At 39.1% G+C, this 20,042-nt stretch overlaps 1 protein-coding gene across 10 annotated transcripts in view; it reads right to left on the bottom strand.

The window, feature by feature from the left end:
• TNRC6B (trinucleotide repeat containing adaptor 6B) overlaps positions 1 to 20,042 on the bottom strand; it is a 113,851-nt gene that overhangs the window by 81,008 nt on the left and 12,801 nt on the right. For 8 of the 10 annotated variants that reach the window (XM_010221347.2, XM_088532778.1, XM_088532781.1 and 5 more), the window contains exon 4: positions 6,154 to 6,221. The exons of the other annotated variants lie outside the window; for them this stretch is intronic. In XM_010221347.2, coding sequence (XP_010219649.2) covers positions 6,154 to 6,221 — 68 coding nt within the window. The remainder of the gene's footprint in view (positions 1 to 6,153; positions 6,222 to 20,042) is intronic. 10 annotated transcript variants of the gene reach the window in all.

Genomic DNA, 20,042 nt, shown 5'->3' with positions numbered 1-20,042 from the left:
GTACAAAAAGTTCAAGAGATTCCAATACAGCATTAAACTTGTAAAATACTGGAGAGAGATGGTGGACCCCTTATCATTTTAAACTGTCAAGGTTTTAAGTATAAATCCTGCATACTTTTCTGGTTATATTGTTTGGAAGTGTTGTATTGTAAAAGGTGCAAGCCAGCTTTTTCAACATTACTGACTTACCAGTCTTATGGCTAAAACACAGCTGCCTCTACAGCTACAGAATTCACTGTTGTCTCATCCATTAGTACTCACCCAATTGCACAACAAAAGGCAATGCTTTTCTTTGTGCCTCAGGCCCCCCTTACATACAGAAGGCAGAGCTGCCTACAAATGCAAACTTGTCTGGCCACTCCATTGCAGGAAGTAAAAAGACTACACCACCACGAAGCTCATGAAAATATTCCTTAATCCCCATTTGGACATGCTACACGTTATTCAATCAGGTGTCAGTCTCGTGGCCTCCTGTCTTCAACCGTCCTTCTGGCTCTCCAAGAGTTTCTCCTCTTTCAAAAAAAATAATTTTCCAAGTCAAGCACTCTCCTGCCCAGAGGCCAATACACAAGTTATTCTGCGTAGGATTCTGAAGAGTTTTCTGACACACTGACAGAACTGAAATACCTTGTGCCAACATTGCCTGGTATGGACTACATACACACAGGTCTTACTCATGGCTTGTGAAGATCCTGGACACGGGACTTCTGTATTAGAGACATTTACCCAACGGGCTACTTATTCTACATGCAAACAGAAAAGCCAGCTATGTGGATACATAACCTTTACTGTGTTCAAGGAAAGGTTGCCCCGAATTTCAACAGAATTTCAGGGGCGCACATTCAAATTTAGGTATCCTAAACTGGGATGGATGATGTGAATTAGGATTTATAGGCTACTTCAAAACTCCTACTAGGTATCTTCTGAAAAACATCTGCTAAGGCTGGCACTGTCAGCAAGTTAAAAAGGTGAGCTCGTACCGGGGACGAACAGCAATACCATCCAGAAGAGGAAACAGCAATACCATCCAGAAGAGGAAACAGCAAGGTCTAAGCAAGGGAGAGACGAAGGGGGAATTAACCAATTACCTGGGTAACCTAAAATTATCCAGAGCAGAACCTTTCAGTGAAGGTGGAACCACATGTTCAGAAATACACACTGAAAGGATGACAGGTGATGGACATAAATTGTCACAACGGAAAAATCTCAAAGAATATCAGGAAAAAAAAATACTGAGAGGGTGATGAACCACTGGAACAGATTGCCAAGCCAGACTCTAGAATAACCCTATAACGCCTGATCTGACATTGAAGTTGCATCTTACCTGTAAAGTTTGTCCTTCTTTGAACTGATTGGACTAGATGACCTTTAGAAGTGCTTTCCAACTTAAATCATTTTATGATTCTGATCCTTTTCCTGCTTAGACTATTTTATCTAGAGCCTTCTTTTAAATTTAGTGTGCTGTAATATCAGGAAGACATTGAACATTTTTGCTACAATCTAAGAATAATGTAAGAGAACATAACTAAATCCTTGGCAAGAATTTGAGGCCCCCACTTGTTGCAATCTCTTCCTGGCATGACTGCATGCTTTTTTTTTTTTTTTTTTTGAGCCTCCTTAAGAGGCTCAGCCACAGAATCCATACATAAAACTATCAAGCTGAGTTGCAGAAAGGACCTTATTTTGCTTTCTTTCTTGCAATATGAACCACTTACAAATTGCTTAGATGTTGAAAACAGCATTTCTTTCTGGTTACTGCAGCAGAGCAGGTGGGGAAGAGCCATTTGAATTGCTTCAGCCGGCAGCAGTGGGTTGGCTTACCTTGCCAGTAAAGATGAGTGTAAACTTGGCTCACTTTGAATGGCTGCTGTCAGAGATCTCCCTTCACGTGTCAGTCAGGGACAATAGCTTGAAACATCTAGATTTTTCTTCCAAAGGGAGTAGTTTTTCATTACATGATCCTTTCCACTAGTAGATCAAGGTGCATAAACTTTTCATGGTGACAGCAGGGGATAATTTACCAGCACCTGCAGAACTGCTAATTAATAGTGCTAGAACCAGAAGCACAACTTCAATTTAAGAAAATAAATAAAAATTCTACTTTAATTGTCTTTCAAAGAAACTACAAAGAGAAACTGCCCTCTGCTTATCAATAGAACCTGGCTCTTGGAATTCTCCATGGAAAGACATTTCTGAACCAAAGCTGCCTGTTAATCTTTATTCCAGTAGTGAAAAAAGTAAAATCAAGCAACGGAAAAAAAAAAAAAAAAAGTAAAATCACTGTTAGAATAGATGAGGCAAAAAAAGCTCATCAGCAAGAAGCTACTGGCATGTAAAAAGTATATCAGGCCTTATGAGAGGTAACATTTACTTGCCAAGCCTGGCTACCCAGATCAACCTCTTCATAATGGATGACAATATATAAGCAGAAAGAGCTCCTCTACCAAAATATCTGCTTGTAATTAAAGGAGATGATAATGATCTCCTTTCTTCAAAGTTTTCTTTTCTCTTTTTTGAAGGAAAAGAGGGGAAGGAAGAGGGAAAGGTTGAGAAGAGGGATTCTTTCCAAACATATATGCAACATAATAAATGCCATAATAAGCCAAGTGTGACAGAAAAAAAGCTATACTGCCTTCCAGAATGCCATGAGACGGGAAGAATTCACACAGTGCTTCAAAACAATGTCTCAGCAAGTCCACAGCTCCTCTGCTGAAGGAGCAGCAAAGGTCCAAAACAGCCACTGTCTGCTTCAATAGGTCATGCAGGCTCCTTTCTTTTGAGGTGCAGATTTCACAGTGAGTGGCAGCCCTCATTGCTGCACAAGCCTTGCAGTCCTGGCACACAGGCACTATGCATGAACCGCAAAATCATTATCGTCAATTGAAATCAATTACATTTATGTTGAAAACTATCAGTGGAAGATTTCTAATGATCTTGGTCCACAATCTAACAGGATAAATCCCCCATTAAGCTGGCAGATACTATCAGACATCAGGAATTCTCAGATAATATCCACAGCAATATTTTTGCCTGAGAAATCTGCTCAATATAGCAAAACGAAGGTTTGAGAGATTAAGTTAATTTAATACCTGAAAGCCTTCCTGCAATCCTAACTGAGTTTTTAATCCCTAAATCAAACTGAATTGAGATACTCAGTTTAATTTCAAAAATAAAGTGCCAAAATTCATTGACAGATTCTGCCAGCTCCTTGTAGTCCACTATGCAGCTGCCCTTTGGCAAAGGAATTTTCCCATGAAAGCAGCGCTAGGCAAGAACTGCCATTACCTGCTCAAAGCCCAAGAGGTTAACACTTGCCGACTGCAACCAGCTCTCTGGAGAGCTACCTCTCCCAAAGGTGCCGACTGGTGAAACTGTGTCATGGGAGCATTTCCTCAGCAATCTCAGTACTCAGTTAGCCAGATCAGGCTGCCCATGAGAGGCAATTCAACTCCCAGGCTTGCTTTTCAGAAAAGCAAATGAGCAACTCTCAAACACATGATCTCACCCACATGGTGGTAGTGACAGTACAACCCTAGCAGGTTGATCAACAGCTGGAAAGGAAAGGAGGCTTCCTCTTCAGCTAGCACAGCTACTTCTGCAGCGAACATCTGACCTCATATTCAAACTTGTGAGCTACTCATTTTTATTATGACAAAACCAAATAGTTTCAATTTTATTTCAAACTAGCTAGGAGGACAACAGTAAACTCACACATTCAGGTCAGAGAATCACTGAGGTTGGAAGACACCTCTGGAGACTGGCTGGTCCAACCTCCCTTCCCACAGCAGGGCCACCTACAGCAGGTTGTTTAGGACCAGGGTTTTGAGCATCTCAAAGGATGAAGAAGCCACAGCCTCTCCGCACTATCCATTGCAATGTTTGACCATCCTCGCAGTAAAAAGTTTTTTATTATGCGTAAACTAAATTTCCCATATTACATTTTGTGCCATATTTCATTTAGTGCTTCTTGATCTTTCACTGGATACTATGCAGAAGAGTCTGGTTCCTCCTTCTTCCTCCCCCCACATCAGCTCTTTATACACACTGGTAAGATCCTCCCCCACAGCCTCCTCACTCAAGGCTAAGTAGACTCAATTCTCTCAACTTCTGTTTTTAGGTCAGATGCTCCAGTCTTTCTTCATGACCCTTTACTACACCTGCTTCAGGATGTCCACGTAATACCTAAACTGCATAATAGTATGAAGAGGCAGTCTTATAAGTGTGTGTGTGTGTGATCCATACTGACAGGTTTGAAGTCAGCTCTTTGCAGCTGCAGAGTTGCATCTCTTTTTGGAGTCACTTAACAGTACAGATTACTAGGTCCTCTATGATTATCACCACTTTAACCCAGTTGCCAAATCAACGTGTCACTTGCAACAAGAGGTAAGGTCTATCTAGGCTGACGACTTTGTTAGGAGAAAATCTGAGATTGTGGTAGAAATAAATTCAAGTGATCAATTTGAATTTAAAAGCAATACCTGCAAGCAAATATTGCTGGCACTGTGCTGCCATTGTACAAAACACATATCTATCTGTAATAACAGTTGTATTAACAAAAATTGCAGTTTTAGAGGTTGATTAAAATATGAATAACATTATTAGGAATGAAACACCTTAGGAAACGGTCTGTATAACAAGATTCCAGATAATACTTTGAACTCTAACTTCTTAGAGAGGAAAAAAAAAAATCCTGCATACCACTAATCTTAGTCTCTTTCCAGTAATGATAGTTTTGCGGAAGAGATGTTGTAAGGCGCTCAAAAGCTATAGTTAGAAATCAGGTCAACTGTAAAATAATTCTAGCTTCGAGTTGCAGCTAAAAAGAAAAGACAGCAAACAAAAGGCTATAATAAACCCAATAAAACACCCCTCATATTATTCACTACAATAACATGTTTCATTGTGCCGCTAAGTGTTTAAAGAAACAATTCAGAGAGCAGAAATCTAACTCCCCCTTTTTTATTGCTGCACTGATTTCCTTCTGGAACTTTCTGAAAGTTTCACTGGCCACAAGCTCTGTATCTCTCGGTACCACAGGCGGGCAAGTCTGTATAGAAAGAAATAGCAGCAATTACTTGGAAAAGTTTGGCTCACTTCCACGCTGGAAAGAATGTGCACGCTCAGCACCAGCACTTCCCCGCGCGCATCTTGGCTACCTCGGAGCCCTTTTCTCGTGGACTTCGAGTTGCCGCCTTATCTAAAAGGTAGGGAAGACCTTCACTCCCCAGGGAAACCGCAGCCTTTCTGCGGGCAGCACAGGGCACTGCTGGGCCCCGAGGCAGCTCCTCCTCGTGAGGAGGCAACAGCCGACCAGGCAGAGGGACAAAAGGCTCCGTTCTCAGGATTTGTCAAAGGACAGTTTCTTGCTTGCTCCGAAAGTGAGTCAGGAAAATCAATTAATTACCATAATAAAACTCATTTATCCTTGCATTGGGTGAAGCAAAGCATACTCCCCAAGCCATACTGAAGACCGCCATCACCAAAATACCACTAGGAGAGGGCTCTGCTCTTCCCTGGTGAACAAAACCCCTCGGAAAATAAAAAACCCTCCTGCTTCTGGATTTCAATCGGAAATCATACGTGCACATTTTATACGTGCCTTTTGCTACTAGAAAGCTATCATTTTCTTCTTTAACCAAGCTGTTCCTTCCTTCCCCAGAGTACTGAGCACTAGCATCTTAACTTGTCCATCTTGTTTACAATTTGTGTTTATTAAAACACATTTTAAGCAAGTAAGGGTTATATCTCAAAGAGGACCAAAGCACACCAAAACAAAAGCCCTAGTTCTAATGTATTTCAAATGACTTTGCTGAAAAAAAAAAAAACACACATGTAAAATCTTCAAGCACGATTTTCCACTTAAAAATAAAAGGTAAATTCACTACCTCAGTGGCAAACCTCTAGAATTATTATCTATTTGATAGTAAATTCTGATTTAGCAACTTCAGTTGCAACACATCTCTATGCTTTTAAACTTAAGACAAGTCAACGTCCTGATTCTTCTCCAGACACCATCCAGTATTAAATATGGATATTTATGAAATAAAAGGGCGAGCACCAAGCGAACCACCAATGCTCCTAGCGCGTTTAAACACGAGTGCTTCACACCATTTACTATGGTAAGGCCCTTTTTTAAATAAACATGTGACTCACTGTTTGTTTTCTTCACCAGGAGGTGGAGTCTTGCCATGCCCTTCCATTACAAAATCCTCATGTTCCATCTGCAAAGGCAAGCATTGCAGGTCAGAAATCGGTGGAGCAAAACGCACGTCACCTAAAGTGGCCCTTTTCCACACAGGACAACTTCAGGCAGCCACTTTATCACAGCGACTGGTCCAAAACAGCCCGTGTAGTTTCTTAGCAACACACGCACATCTCCATGCCCACCGCTACGGCATCGTTCTGCAGCGCAGCCTCCAGAAACGCTTACGAGGGAAGGAGAAGGACTTAATGGCTATAGCAGAAGACTCCTGGTCAGGATTGTCCAGGGCCTAAAACCTGCTGTGTTACAGACTCCCTTTGTCGTGCTGAATAAACATGACTTCTGCCATTCCTTCCTTGCATATAAATCAGGAAGAAGTACTTTTTAATGATTAGTATTTATATGAACATCCCTGGAGAAAAACTAGAATTTGTAAAAACCTTTATTAAGCACGAATGGAAACTACTGTAAAAGCAGAGCATTTCTTTTGAAAAAACTTTTTTTTTTTAATTAAAAAAAAAGACTTTCACTGCACACGCATAGCTTAGTTAGCTGGGTAAAAAAAGAGGCCTAAGGGAACCTCAAATAAATGCTGTTCCAATGACAACATAAGGTAGGCATTTCCTTTGGCTCTCCTGATAAAAGACTCAAAGGGGGGGAGTAAGGAAGTTTTCCATTTAATTATTTGTTTTTTTAAATACGGTTTTAGCATACATTTTCAGCCATTTCTTTGGCCAGAAAGAATTACATTAAATTTGGTAATTAATTATGCACTCTTCATTTAATTACTTAATTCAGCCAGAAGTTCTTACACAGGTAGCAGAATATTTTTCCCTTTATATAAAAATCCAACACATGCATTTAGTATTTTACATAAACATCCAGACATACACTTAAACAACATTGCACTTCACAGTAAGCCAGCAAACAGGTCACACGCTGCCATGCTCAATAAGCCAAACAGAAAATAAAACAACAAAATGGTAAGCACACGTGAATCCACCATCCACTACTATAAACTGGGAAGGAAAGTGGAGAAGAACACTATTAGTCAGTAAAGATAACACGATTTAGTCATGCTCTGAACGGAAAATAAATGAATAACTAAACAAAACAAAATACTGCACCCCAAATCTTCCCCCTCAACCTCAATCCTCCCTCGAAAGAGGGAACGTTACTCGTCCATACCCTGATCCTGTTGACAGGTCAGAAATACTGACAGCAAACATTATCTGGCTATTGACAGATGACGTCTAGCAAGGATAACAGAAGCTCTGTTATTTGTCTGCATCAAGACAGCCCTAAGCAAAATCACAAATGAATCACAAATCCAGAAGACAGACAGTCAATCAAAAAAAAAGTATAAAGTAATTTCATAGTTGTAAATGTGTGTGCCTGTGTGAACCATGAGCAAAGCAGTACTTCGTTTAAAAGGAATGTTAGAAAGCAAGAAAATTTGGCCCTGCAGTTTTGTAAACAATTGAAGACTTTCATCAATGTATCCCACCAGTTCAGACTGGAGCTAAAATCTACTTGAATCGCAGAGGTAGACGGAGGTGCAAGAGTCTGGATCCGAACTGTCAAGTGGAAGAGGAAGGAATTTCACCATTTCTGTTGTTGGGCACATTAAAAAAAAAAACAAGTGGGGTAAGTGGCAAAGTAGCTACAGATTTGTGGCTGCATAGCAAAACAGAGTGGTTATGTGAGTCATGCTAAGGGGTTTTTCAAAAGATATTCTTACACAGTTTGAAATTGGGAAGCATTTTAGCATGTTCTGCTGTATATTCAGGTGAGCTAGGGAAGGCCCGTCACTGGCATGAGACAGCTACAATTCATATGAATGGCAAGCAAGGGAACAGTTTGTGGCCAACACATACCACACACATAAAGCTAGACTAGTAAGATTCCCAGTTAAAATAGAAATATAGCTTAATGAAGCTGTGCAAAATGCAAGATCATAATAACCTGAGCATAAAACTGGAAAGATTTCAAAATCAACAAAATCTAGAAATGAACAGGAAATTATTTTAGTAGAAGATCAACAAGATACCTGGACAAGAACAGCTAGGTTTTGCCAACAAGACAAAGCAACTACTCAAGTATAGCCATTAAATAAAAACAAAATTGTTCCTTTACTATGGATTTTAAATAAGGAATGCAAGTGATGTACCTGTCCAGACACTTTATCGTCTAACACGAATGCCTATCAAAATTAACTTTTCAAATGGGAAGAAAAGAAATATAACACATCACTTGGGCTAGAGACCAAGGATATTGTCCTTTTAAAGCAACAGCAACAAGAAAATATATTTTAAAAATGTTACCTAGCATTACTTCAGGTTGAGGTTGAAATGATTAAAAACTGCACTGTAAAATATTATATATATTATAAGAATATAATATTATAAGAATATAATATATATTATTATAAGAATATAATATATATAAGAATCTGTCAGTACTCTGAAAGAAAACAACTGGGTTCCTTGTAAATTAAAGAAAGGCAATGGTCACAAGAAGTTCATTAAGAAAACTAGTTAGAGTGAGAAAATATTCATGAACGTTGAAACTGTTCAATGCATAGAGATTATTTGCTATATTTTCATTGTGGGGGGAAAAATGCTAAGAATGAAATTACACTAAAAAGACACCATAAGAAGACAAGGAAGCTTTAAAAAATTGTATATCAGTGAACAGGAAAATGGCCCTCTTTTTGGAATGGATGAGCAAGTAGATGGGTAAAAGCCAGTTGGATTGCAGGGCCCAGCAGGCACTGGATGGTGGCTTGCAGCCTACCTGGAGGCCGGTAACAGCAGCATGGGGGTCTATCTGGGAACTTGTCCCGTTTAACAACTTTACCCATGCCTGCAAAGAGGCCATGTCGTGCGGATTTTTAGAAGACACCAAACTGGGGTGGATGGGACTAGGTAACGTGTCAGAGCCCCTGCCCTGGGAGGAGAGGCTCTCAGAGCCAGGCTTGTCCAGCCTGCTGGGCAACAGGCTTCAGGGACCCAGCAAGAGGCCTGTGCACCCATGAGAAGAGAGCAAGGAGCCAGGCTGCCCACAGCCATGCACAGCGGGGAAACAAGCAGGAATCACCAGCATCGGCTGAGAAAAGGTAAGCCCAAGAAAGCAGAGAAGACTGGACGGTCTTCTCTAGCAGAGAAGGATGGTCAAGCACTACATCAGGTTGCCCACAGAGGCTGGATACTCTCCTTGATTTGAGGTTTAAGACCAGACTGGGTAAATTCCCAAGTAACCTGGTCTGACCTCACAGCAGACCCTGCTTTGAGCCAGAGGCTGGACTAGAGACCTCCTAAGGCCTCTTCCTACCCAAATAATCCTATTATTCAGGGTGAACACGAGGACAGATTCAGTTTAGTATTGAAGTGTTATGCCTAGAAAAAAAAAAAAAAAACAAAACCAAAGCAAACTACCAAGTTCCCATTCCAGCAAGAACCAGCACTTTACTGTTTTTACTGTGGAAAGCTCTAGGAATCTCTTCATTAAATAACCAAAATGCAAAAGCAAAAACACCACCAAAAAAGAGAAAAGTTAGACAATACATGGGATAACACAGGGATAATAAGGACTAAAACCGATACACAGTACATCCTCTTTTAGGGTACTGTATTTTGGTCTGGACACCAAAAACTCAAAAATCCTTCAAAACACTCTAAAAATGATGCATCTTAGAATAAATAATAATAATAATAAAAGTTAAAGCGAAGGAGCATGAATAAACCCCAGCACTGGGGCTGCAGACCTCCCTCCAAGCCAGATGACACATGACTGAATCATACGAGAGAGAGCCTAGTTTGACAGTGTTGTTACAAATGCCAGCCTTTTGCTACCACAATAAAATAAAACCTAACCTAATTCCAAAAAGCAACCTGAGAGGATATTCAATTAATCGGCAAATAAACCAATTAAAAAGCAGAAAAATAATCTAGTTATTGTGCAACTGTAACTTGCCTCACAATTCCACGAGGCCTTGAAGACTGTATATTCACACACCCAAAATTTATTTGTGTCCTAGAGAATTATAAAACAGGAGCTACATAAACTTGCCTGTTTCTGGTCCTGAGATAATTTTTTTTAAGTAAAAGAAAATCTTTACGTACTGTTCATCTTACAGGTCTAATCCAGGGCAGCAATTCCCACGTTCCTCCATTTGCAGAACCTGGGCTCCAATTCTCTTTTGTTTATTTGCTTATGTTAAATATCATTTCATGAAGACTGATTTATAATTTTCACTTTGGAATTTGGGTCTCATTAGGAAAAAGATAGAAAATGCTACACTATTTATTGTGTTCTAAAAACTGTAGAATAAATGTATTGAGTAATATGTGTTTCCATTTTTCCCTGACATTGGAGAGTCAAAAATGTTTTCCTGGTAGTTTATCTTAATTTAAATAGGTATCTCTGACAAAGTACTTTCAGAAAATAAAATTAATGAGCAAACTGACCCAGGAAAATCCTGAGTACATTATTTTCATTTTACTGAAATTAGTTCTTAGGAGAAGCTAATTTATTCACTAGAGTTTTTTCTTATTTGCAAATGTAAAAATTGAAAATATTTTCTGGCAACAGTAAAGATCTCTTACTGACTTTCACCAATATGCAGTACACAGCAACTACAACAGATTCAATTAATTGCAAATGTTATAGAAGCGCTTATTCTAAACCTGTAGTCTCTCTCCTGTGCCTCATGTATAAACAAAATAGAGGTGTCCTAGAAACATAGGGAGGGAAAAAAAAAAAAAAAGGGTGGAAGAGGGAGGTAAGACCCTATTGTGCAATAAGACTCTTGTTCCTATTCCACCCCTCTCAGGGAAAGAAGCCAAAGTGAGGCAGGGGGCTGAGTCCCCTCCCCCAGGTTTGTCTGGATGGGATTTTAGGGGGAGCCCTGGATTCCCAAAAGAGAGGAGAAGTCCCCCCAGCTCCTCCTCCTGGCGGAGATGCGGGTGGATGGGTGAGAGCCTCACAGTTCGGCCAGCTGGAAGCGCAGTCACAAACAGGGCCTTCAACAGCAAGGGGCAAGTCAGTAAATGCCTGCACTTTCCAAAGTGATAAAATACTGAATTTGACAACTTTCAGGGACTTTTTCAAACTAGTACCACCCTCCCGCCCCAAAAAAAAAAAAACCCTAAACAAGCGAATAACCACTTTTAACAAAACGTTAATACACTGAATGATCTAAACACACACACACACACACACACACACAAAAAGAAGACATTGTTTTATGTTTCAAAAGCTCTTCAAAATTAAACACCTTGATACTGATACTTAATTTCTAATGAATGAGCTATACCAGGAGGAGCTTGGACATAATACATATTGCATAAATTACGACTTTTTCAGAAGTATAGCAGCTGCTACCACATTTTCATACTCCTCTTTCTAAAAATACCTTCAATGAGGCCTTTACTTAATAAGTAAATAAAGTTAATCTGGAGTGCCTAGATAAAGTCAGTTAGGCTACGTTTTGTTTGAAGCGTCAGCACGTTTTAAGAGCAAAAACCCTCAGATCTGAAAAGTGCTTTTTTTTTTTTTTTTCCTAAGAAGATCCAGTTGTTAGAAGCCCTAGTCCAAGACTGTACTGAGCATGAGAGAAACCAGATACTTTGAGGAACAAGAGAGGCTTTGGCAAGAAACTCTATACTTACTATGAAAAGCTATTCATTTTGAACTGTATTTTGTCTTCATCAGTTATAGAAATGTATTAGTGCAGCGTGATCACGATATTCTGCAATTCCTTTTTAGGTCCTTATTTTTTTTCTTTTCCTTAGAGGACAGTAAAAACAAAGAAAAAAAAAAAGAGAGGATGTAAACATCTCCTCAAGCCATGAAGACTTTTAAGACTTTTTGGTGAGTTCCAGCTCACACACACAGACTGAAGACCTCATCTGGGTTATTACTAGACCTTCGTGTGGAACAGCCAAGGTCAAAAGCTGCTTTTTAGAGACTGTGGCAATTTTGTTTCCAACTTCTTACATCACCTGTTTATCTTACCCTGGCCTACACTGCAGGTCCAGCTTCAGGCACTGATTCCGGGGGTGTTTTGCCAGAACTACCCCTTGAACAAGGTGCCCCTTCCCAGGCAGCAGCAGTAGCAGCTCTATGGACCATCAGCATTTCTTTTGTCCTGCTAACATCTGCTTTAAGTAGAATTGCACACCTTAATGTTCAAAATCCAAGCAATTAGTCGCCAGTCACTGTTACTAAGAGGTGGGGAAGCTCCTATAAGTGCCAGGCAGTTGGGGGCCTTTAGCAGAAACACTAAACAGAAATGGTTTGAGGTCTGACAGGGAGAAAGGGGGCCAGCACAAAGGAAAGGAGAGCCAGGTCGCCCCTCCTGGAGCGCTTTACTGTGAGCACTACACCAGGGGTAAACTCACTAGTAACAGATAAAACCTTCTTTATTTTAATAAAATTCATGGAATAGCACAAACTAGTTGGCAGAAAGTTATTCCAAAAGTGTAATTTTGGGATCGAACCTTAATTTTAGTCCAAAGAGGAAACTATTTAAAAAATTTAAACCACCATTTCTAAATCGAAAGAAGATAAGGAATCAGTTCTTGCTTTTTTTTTCCTTCTCCTAAAACAACAGCAAGCAACGTATTTTTCTGAATTATCAGCAGCAAAATTTTAAGAGACAGAATACATAGGAAATGTTACACTGCATTTTTGGACTCTTTGTTTTTGTTTGGATAGTTCCTGTGGCACTACTAAATTTTCACTTGGAATCTATTTATATCCATTTTTGGGGGGGTGAGGGGGCAAAGCACAGTCCCAATATGCAAGAAAATACTAAGATGGAATCTGCACCATCTCCCTAGCCTGCTATTTTCTTCAAGTTTCTCTTCAGCATCTAGATTGACCATTTTGATGTTGTTGCAATTGTGTTCTTCCTGTCAATACAAAGAGAAGTGCAAAACTTACTAGTGTGATCGTACTGCTAAGTGGCGGATTCCATCCAGGACTCCTTGCTAAGGACAGACTGCTGTTTTGTGTTTTGTGTAATAGCTCACTTAAAATGCACATAACCGCTTTTTAAAAGCCACTAGCTACATACTTATGGTATAGGCATCCCGATGCATGTTTTAACTCCTGACTCAATGTAGCAACACAAATTAACTATGAATACAAACACATTAACATTTATAGTCATTAAAACGTGTATCATTGTTACGGAATGGAACAGATTATCAATGGCAGCTCATTAATAAATAACAGAAAAGTTATGTAATTCAAAAAAAAAAAAAAAAAAGCAGTTTGTTTCAGTTAACTACGTCCCAAGCCTCAGAAGTGCAGTACTGCTGAGAAACTGGAAGGCTTGTTTCCATCTCCAACAGTCAGTAACTCATGATCTGCCCTTGTGTACGCACACACACATACACACACACATCCTCCAAACCAAGCAAAGAAACCAAAACTGTGTCCTGTTTTCTGTTATAATTTCAACATCAACTTTATAAAGTTTATGTCATTTACCATCCCATGAAATACCTAACACCTAAACTGTAATTAGACTTTAAAAAATTAGGTTTAAAACAGTTTTATCAGTGCCGGAACAGCAGTCACTCTTGGAAGGCATTGAGAAGTTCAGGATCCCAACCATACAGATAAAGGCTTTTCTCCCAGAAATCTTTTTTTTTTTTTTTAAAAACATCTAACTTGGTTGAAAAGTAATATATTTCTAATAAGAGAGCTCATCGATGTATACTGGCTCAGCTGGATCTCAGCTTAACCCAGTTAACTCCATTGTTTGCAGCAGGTGTCATGGGAACATATTCCGTCACCAAAGAGGTTTCTTAAATCGTTCAAGTCATGAACAGAAACTTTGGACATCTAGAAAAGCCATCTGAAACCTTCAGCTTTGAAGTTGCTGAGGTGGTTAGAGCTCATACATACAAAATGCACATAGTTTTCTGAACGTAAGGGTGCTCACAATTTCCTGCACCACATTTGATGCACTTAATTCATTTTTGTTACCATTTTCAACCAATTCACGGTATGGTTCCCAGAAAAAAAAAAACAGAATTTAGTAGCAAATGAGCGGTTCCCATCTTTTATTTACTTAAACTGCTGTATTATTCTTGAGCTGAAGTCTATCTGCAGTTACTGGTTCATTCCTCAACCCCATCCTGAAAAGCCACTTGTATACTGCCTTAGGACTATTTAAGCCAACAGACTTTACAGTTAATTTTCTATTTATGGTGATTTTCTATTATGGTGTAGGCACACATCACCAAGCTACAGCATTTAAATGACAACTGCAAGTGGCTGACATTTTGATACAGACATTGCTAACTATCCTGACAGACGAGAGAGAAAATGTGTTAATTTCTCTCTTCCAGATAAATTTGGAAAGCTAGATGATACATAGCCACACAAGCACAGACACAAACAGTGAAAACAAACAAACAAAAAAACCTTGATGGATTGAGAAAATAGATGATAATCAGAATTACCTAAGCCTAAATTATGCTTTTGCACTACACGTTAGGCCTCCTTAATTGTGCCACAAATAGTGTTTTCTGCCATTTGTTAGGACTGAGTGAAACTGGCATAATCAGACACATAGAGAGATGCAGAAATTATTCTGCTCCACGAGGTCTGACCTGACAAGCCCAGAAAAAAAGGAAGAGGTAACTCGCTTTTCTGAATTCTTAGAAAAATCCATTATGTGCTACTAAATACATAAAATACCACCACTGGTCCAGAAAGTCCCTGAGCAACAAGTGGCTGGGAGGTGAGGGTGCTTTTGTTACAAACACACTTTAAACCTGCTTTTAGCTGCTTCTTTAGGCATCCATTTGACCATTCTCAAAAAAGGGAAGGAACAGAGCCTACAGAGACCTCTGGTCTCACCTAGTGCAGCTACTTGCCTGTTTCTCCAGTTATCCAAATGTGAATCCAAACGCATTTTAACCTTAAGGGAGCCACCGACAACACTGCGTGGCTTGTCTAACTTTTACGGATTTCCCAGTTTTATTGAGATTAGTGAGATGTCTGCCAGGTCACTGAACCCTTCAAGCATCTACTCATCTCTGCGGCAGAACATGATCTTTCCTTGCTTGCATAGATTACAAACTTATCCCCAAAGGAAAACTTCAAGTGTCACTGAAATAAGTTCTTGCTCTAGGAATCATGCATGGAAGCTTTGTATCCACAGAAATCCATCCCTTTGATTGCAGACTTCTTGAATAAAATTTCTTTGCAACCTAATTCCACACAGCTGTATTGAACTGGTAGACACCTATTACACTTCCTCGCAGTAATACACTGCCTTTTCCTCATACTACCCAAATGCACTAGTGGGTTGACTTTGACAAGTTATGCTCTTACCTTTTGAAGAACAACACTGAACGGAAAATGGCCAAAGCACAGTATGCTCAAAAGAAGATGGAAAACCCTCAACTTGTGCCCCAATACAGTACATGTGCATGAAAAGAGACACTTTGTAAATAAACCTACAAGGGAATGTCCTCGACTCTTACCAAAGCATTTAAGTGTCTGTTGCAAAGGACTGCTGTAATCAACTGCTGTAATCAACTTAAAATGAGATATTATTGCCTAATACAGCACTATGGAAAAACATTTGTGAAAACATCTTCAAAAAGAACATTAGAGGTGAGTTTAGACAGGTGAGCTGTCTAGAGGTGAGCTTTAAATAAACCTGAAGTATTTTTCTCCTCTAGAAATCAGAGGTGTGCACTTGTTCGCTACAGTGACTTTCCACGCCATTACATATCCTTGCATGAACAGCACACATGACGAAACCGCATCAGAGCATCGCCTCGTAACGGCTCCCACAGGTCCCATCAAAGTCAGCTTGACACATGATGGTGTTTTCCAAGTGAAAAAAAAAAATATCGAAAATCCCCGCACTGTATTAACCCGCTCTTTTGTACCTCTGCAAAAATGCTTGAGGGAATACAGAGGGCAGAAAGTGGAGGGAGTCATCTTTTGTTTAAATACCCATGTTTTAGCAAATGTACTATTCACAGGAGGTTATGTATGTTTTAAATGCACAACCCATCTTGATGCTGTAGAAAGCAGTACTCCTGCTGATAACATCTTGCACTTGATCCTGAATGTCTTTTAAAAGTGTCCAAGCTTTTAAGCTACAAACAACATTCCCTTACTGCAGTTCAGTGGCACCGTCTCCTTAATTCCATGCTCCTTTTTGCAGAATTCTCAACAGGTTTATCTTGTCTATAATTGCAATAAATTGCTGCATTTTAGAAAGCAATTTGCCAGTAGACCCAGGTAACATAACTGTAATTTTAGCTTCTTGCTACAATGCCTAGAAAATTTGCAATATTGAATTATAAACTCACAAGGAGGGCGAGTTGGTTTTTTTTCCTTCTTGAAAAGGTCCAACAACATAGCATTTTTGTAGTGTTGTTTGATTCTTTTGTTGGTCCCAGTGTTAAAGCTCCAAAGGAAAAAAAAATCTGCTAGCTTTGACTCTCAATGGACTATATTCATTTTTCTTTAAAACAAGAGCATTATAACATTTTCACAAGCCTTAAAAGCACGTCAATAAAAAGGCCAACTTACATTAACATAAGATTTAACATAATTACATTCTTTACTGAAAGATTAATTTACTTCAGAAGAATATACAATATGCAAAAATTCTGTTTCAAACTCACTTTCCTAAAAAGTTTCCACATTTTCAGGCCAGAAAGATGAAGCTAGCACAGCACAATGAAGAGGACATCAGTTTCTGCGGTGAAAAATCATCCCTGGGCTCAGGCCAGTCCTCACACTGCTACTCTCCTTAAGAAGCATAAGGTAAATACCTACAAGTCAGATTCTCTCTCTACTTCCAAGAGATTTTACACAGAGGCTTTAAGAACTTTGTACTGCGTTAAGTCCGCGTGAGAAAGACTAGCTACAAGTCACATTAAAGAAATATAACTAATAACTAAAGACAGACTCTTCTGGGCCCAACAGAGAGGCAATGGCCATATAAGTAAACTGAAACCTAGAGCTGGCTTGCTGGGTATTCTCAAGCAAGTATGCTTGAGTTGGAAAGCTCGTTTCTTCCTAGGAAGTGAAAACTTTTGAGAGCAGCAGGGAATTAAACTGCAGAGAAACCATCACGTCTTTAAGCACCACTTACCAGGCCAGCACTACAAACTGCAAAGCAGAAAGTTTTGTTTTAATTGCAGCAGACAAAACAATTTGTTCAATTTGTCACTGTATAGACCTTGAGCCTGAATGTTTTAAAATATTTAACACCATCTGAACAGAAGCCTATCCCTGTATCACTGAAAACAGTATTATAAACCCTAAAAACCCAGGTGTCAAGGTTTTGGACTCTACGTGTCAAGTTTAACTACACAAGGAAGATTTTTTCCCCCTAAATTAATATTAAATCCCACATAAGGAAAGTACCAGCCTAACTTCTGCACTACTGCCTATCCCAAGTAATATTCATGATCAAAACCTATGCAAACCTACCTGCAACTGCAGTTGGAAGAACCCTCTCACTTTTAAGCAAGAGGCACCCCCTAACTGGCAAAACTGCTAACAACAGCCTCCCCTGAATTTGGAGTTTCTAATTGTCCTCACTTATAATTTAGCAAATCAAATACAAATACTAGCCTGGCAGGCTTAATTTCTTTACCCATAGCTCTTATGAAATAAAAAGTTAGTTATAAAGGAAGTGTTGTTACTTTTGAACTCTTTATCACCTCTGAGTGAATGGCTCGGGATAAGACAACCACAGCCACCAAAAGAGTTTTGAAGGGTGCTCGAAACAGCAGGAAAATGCCACTGCCCATCTGTCTGCCATGAGGACACCAAGAGGCAAGGAGAGTCAGAATTACTGTCAGAAAGACAGATGTAGTCTGTCTTTACCTGGAGCAGAACAGGCAGGTAACAATGTCGTGGAAAGATTCACACTGACAGGTAAGAACATCTGCGAAAATCTGAAATGCAACAACAGGCATTCGTAGGTAACCTCAAGACAGTCTGGTAAGTGGCACTGTGCATCGAGACTTGGAGAAAGAAAAAGAAAAAAAAAAAGAAAAAAAAAGAGGCAAAAACCTCAATTTTCTTGTCAGTGGTTTTGAAATAGCCACCACAGAGAGCAGAAAAGCAGCCTCACTTCTAGACTGCCTAGCCAGTTCAGCAGTTACTTTTATATGTTCTGTAGATAGTGATGAAAAACTTTGCATAAAAATATACTCATACACCCTCCAGTACAGGATTTTTATTTCCCCTTTTCCTACACTTACCACGAGTAGGGCATTATTATAAATGTTGCACAACTACTTCCATCATATAAAGCTTCAGCAAGTATGTAGAACTATTTTTTCTTCTTTCCCTTCTCAATGTTAAATGAAAATCACAATTGTTAAATAACTTTCTATTACCTCAAAGCCCCTCCTTCCCTGCAGATTCTTAGATTTTTACTTTGAAAGATCAAGTAAGAACAAAGTTGGAAGAGAATTTTACAATGCTTAACAAGGAATTTTAAATTGCATTTTCTGAGAAATAAGTTCACATAAGATCAAAACTCTCACCAATATTGAAACAATTCTAAATATATTCCAAATCAAGTAGAAAATTTTAGCTTCCTCCTGCAGTATTTTATGACAAAGAACAACTGAGAAACAAAGTGTAAGCATTGTCTATGCAGTAATCCTTAACAGATGGATGAAAACAGCTGAAAAGAAATCAGCCATGAACAGGAAGCTCAGGACTTATTGATATCTTCAGAGTACCAAGGCTGTTAATGGAAAAAGCCTAAAAATCATTACTGGCAAATAAACCACCATAAAATACAACTGAAATCATAATCCAAAGAGCAGGAAAAAAGAGTGAGGTTTCAAGAAGAGATGCTCATCTTCCTTTCTCCTTGCCCTTTTTAAAGCAAAACGGGACCTGAAAAGCCAAAACTAGTCACATATACCCAGCAACCTACTTTATAAAGTGAAAGGATACTCCTTCGCTCTACGATTTTAACTTCTAGTTTGTATAAACAGACCTAATACTCCTGTTAAATGAAGAATCTGCATCTGCCAAAAATAATTTCCTTCCAAAAAACACTGTAAGCTCATTTGAAAAAGCCTCCTTTTGTAAAGGTCCTTTTCTCTCTTTTTGGCACTAATATTAGAAAATATTGGAAATGCGAGCATGCAATTGACAGATGTAGTCTGTCTTTACCATGTTGATCCCATGTTAACAGAAGATCATTTTCTGACAGTCTGACAACAAGGAAGAAATTGTGGGATCAAATAACTGAGCCAGTTAAGATGGAAAGCCCTGGCAAGAAAGCTAACAAGGCAGTAGGTCTCTCCAAAATCCTGCTAAAAGGAGGGCAGAAGAGCATAAATTCAGGAAAAAAACAACCAAAAAGAAACCCACACTCTTTGCCATGAAAAATCAGTGATGCAAAGGACCACACCTCAAAAAAGCAAATGAAAAAACAAAAAAGAATTGTTTAATCTTCCTAAGTATAAGAAATAAAGAATATGAATACACCTAGACTACAATAGCAGTTACTGTACGACTAAAAGGAAAAACAAGAGTAATTAAAAAAAAGTTACAAAGTGAAATGAAAAGGCATGAATATAGCATAGGGAAAACAAACGTGGAGAAGTAGCGTGGATTAAGCCCACCAGTAACTTTCTTTACAAACTTAGATTAAGAATTTGCAACTAAATTTCTGTCATTTATTTCAAGGAAAGCAAGGGCAAGCACAAAGACCCATTTTTGTAGCATGCCTTCAGGTCAGCAGGAGTTGAGCAAAACTCCACCTCTTCATCACTCTTGACTACAGGAATTACAGTTAATCAGTTTGAAAGAGGTG

The sequence above is a fragment of the Tinamus guttatus genome, unplaced genomic scaffold (genome assembly GCF_059628265.1).
Source record: "Tinamus guttatus ecotype Peru unplaced genomic scaffold, ASM5962826v1 Tinamus_guttatus_pri_ptg000472l, whole genome shotgun sequence".
Lineage (NCBI taxonomy): Eukaryota > Metazoa > Chordata > Aves > Tinamiformes > Tinamidae > Tinamus > Tinamus guttatus.
Note: the sequence above shows the minus strand (reverse complement) of the source record. Positions and strands in the feature narration are given on the sequence as shown.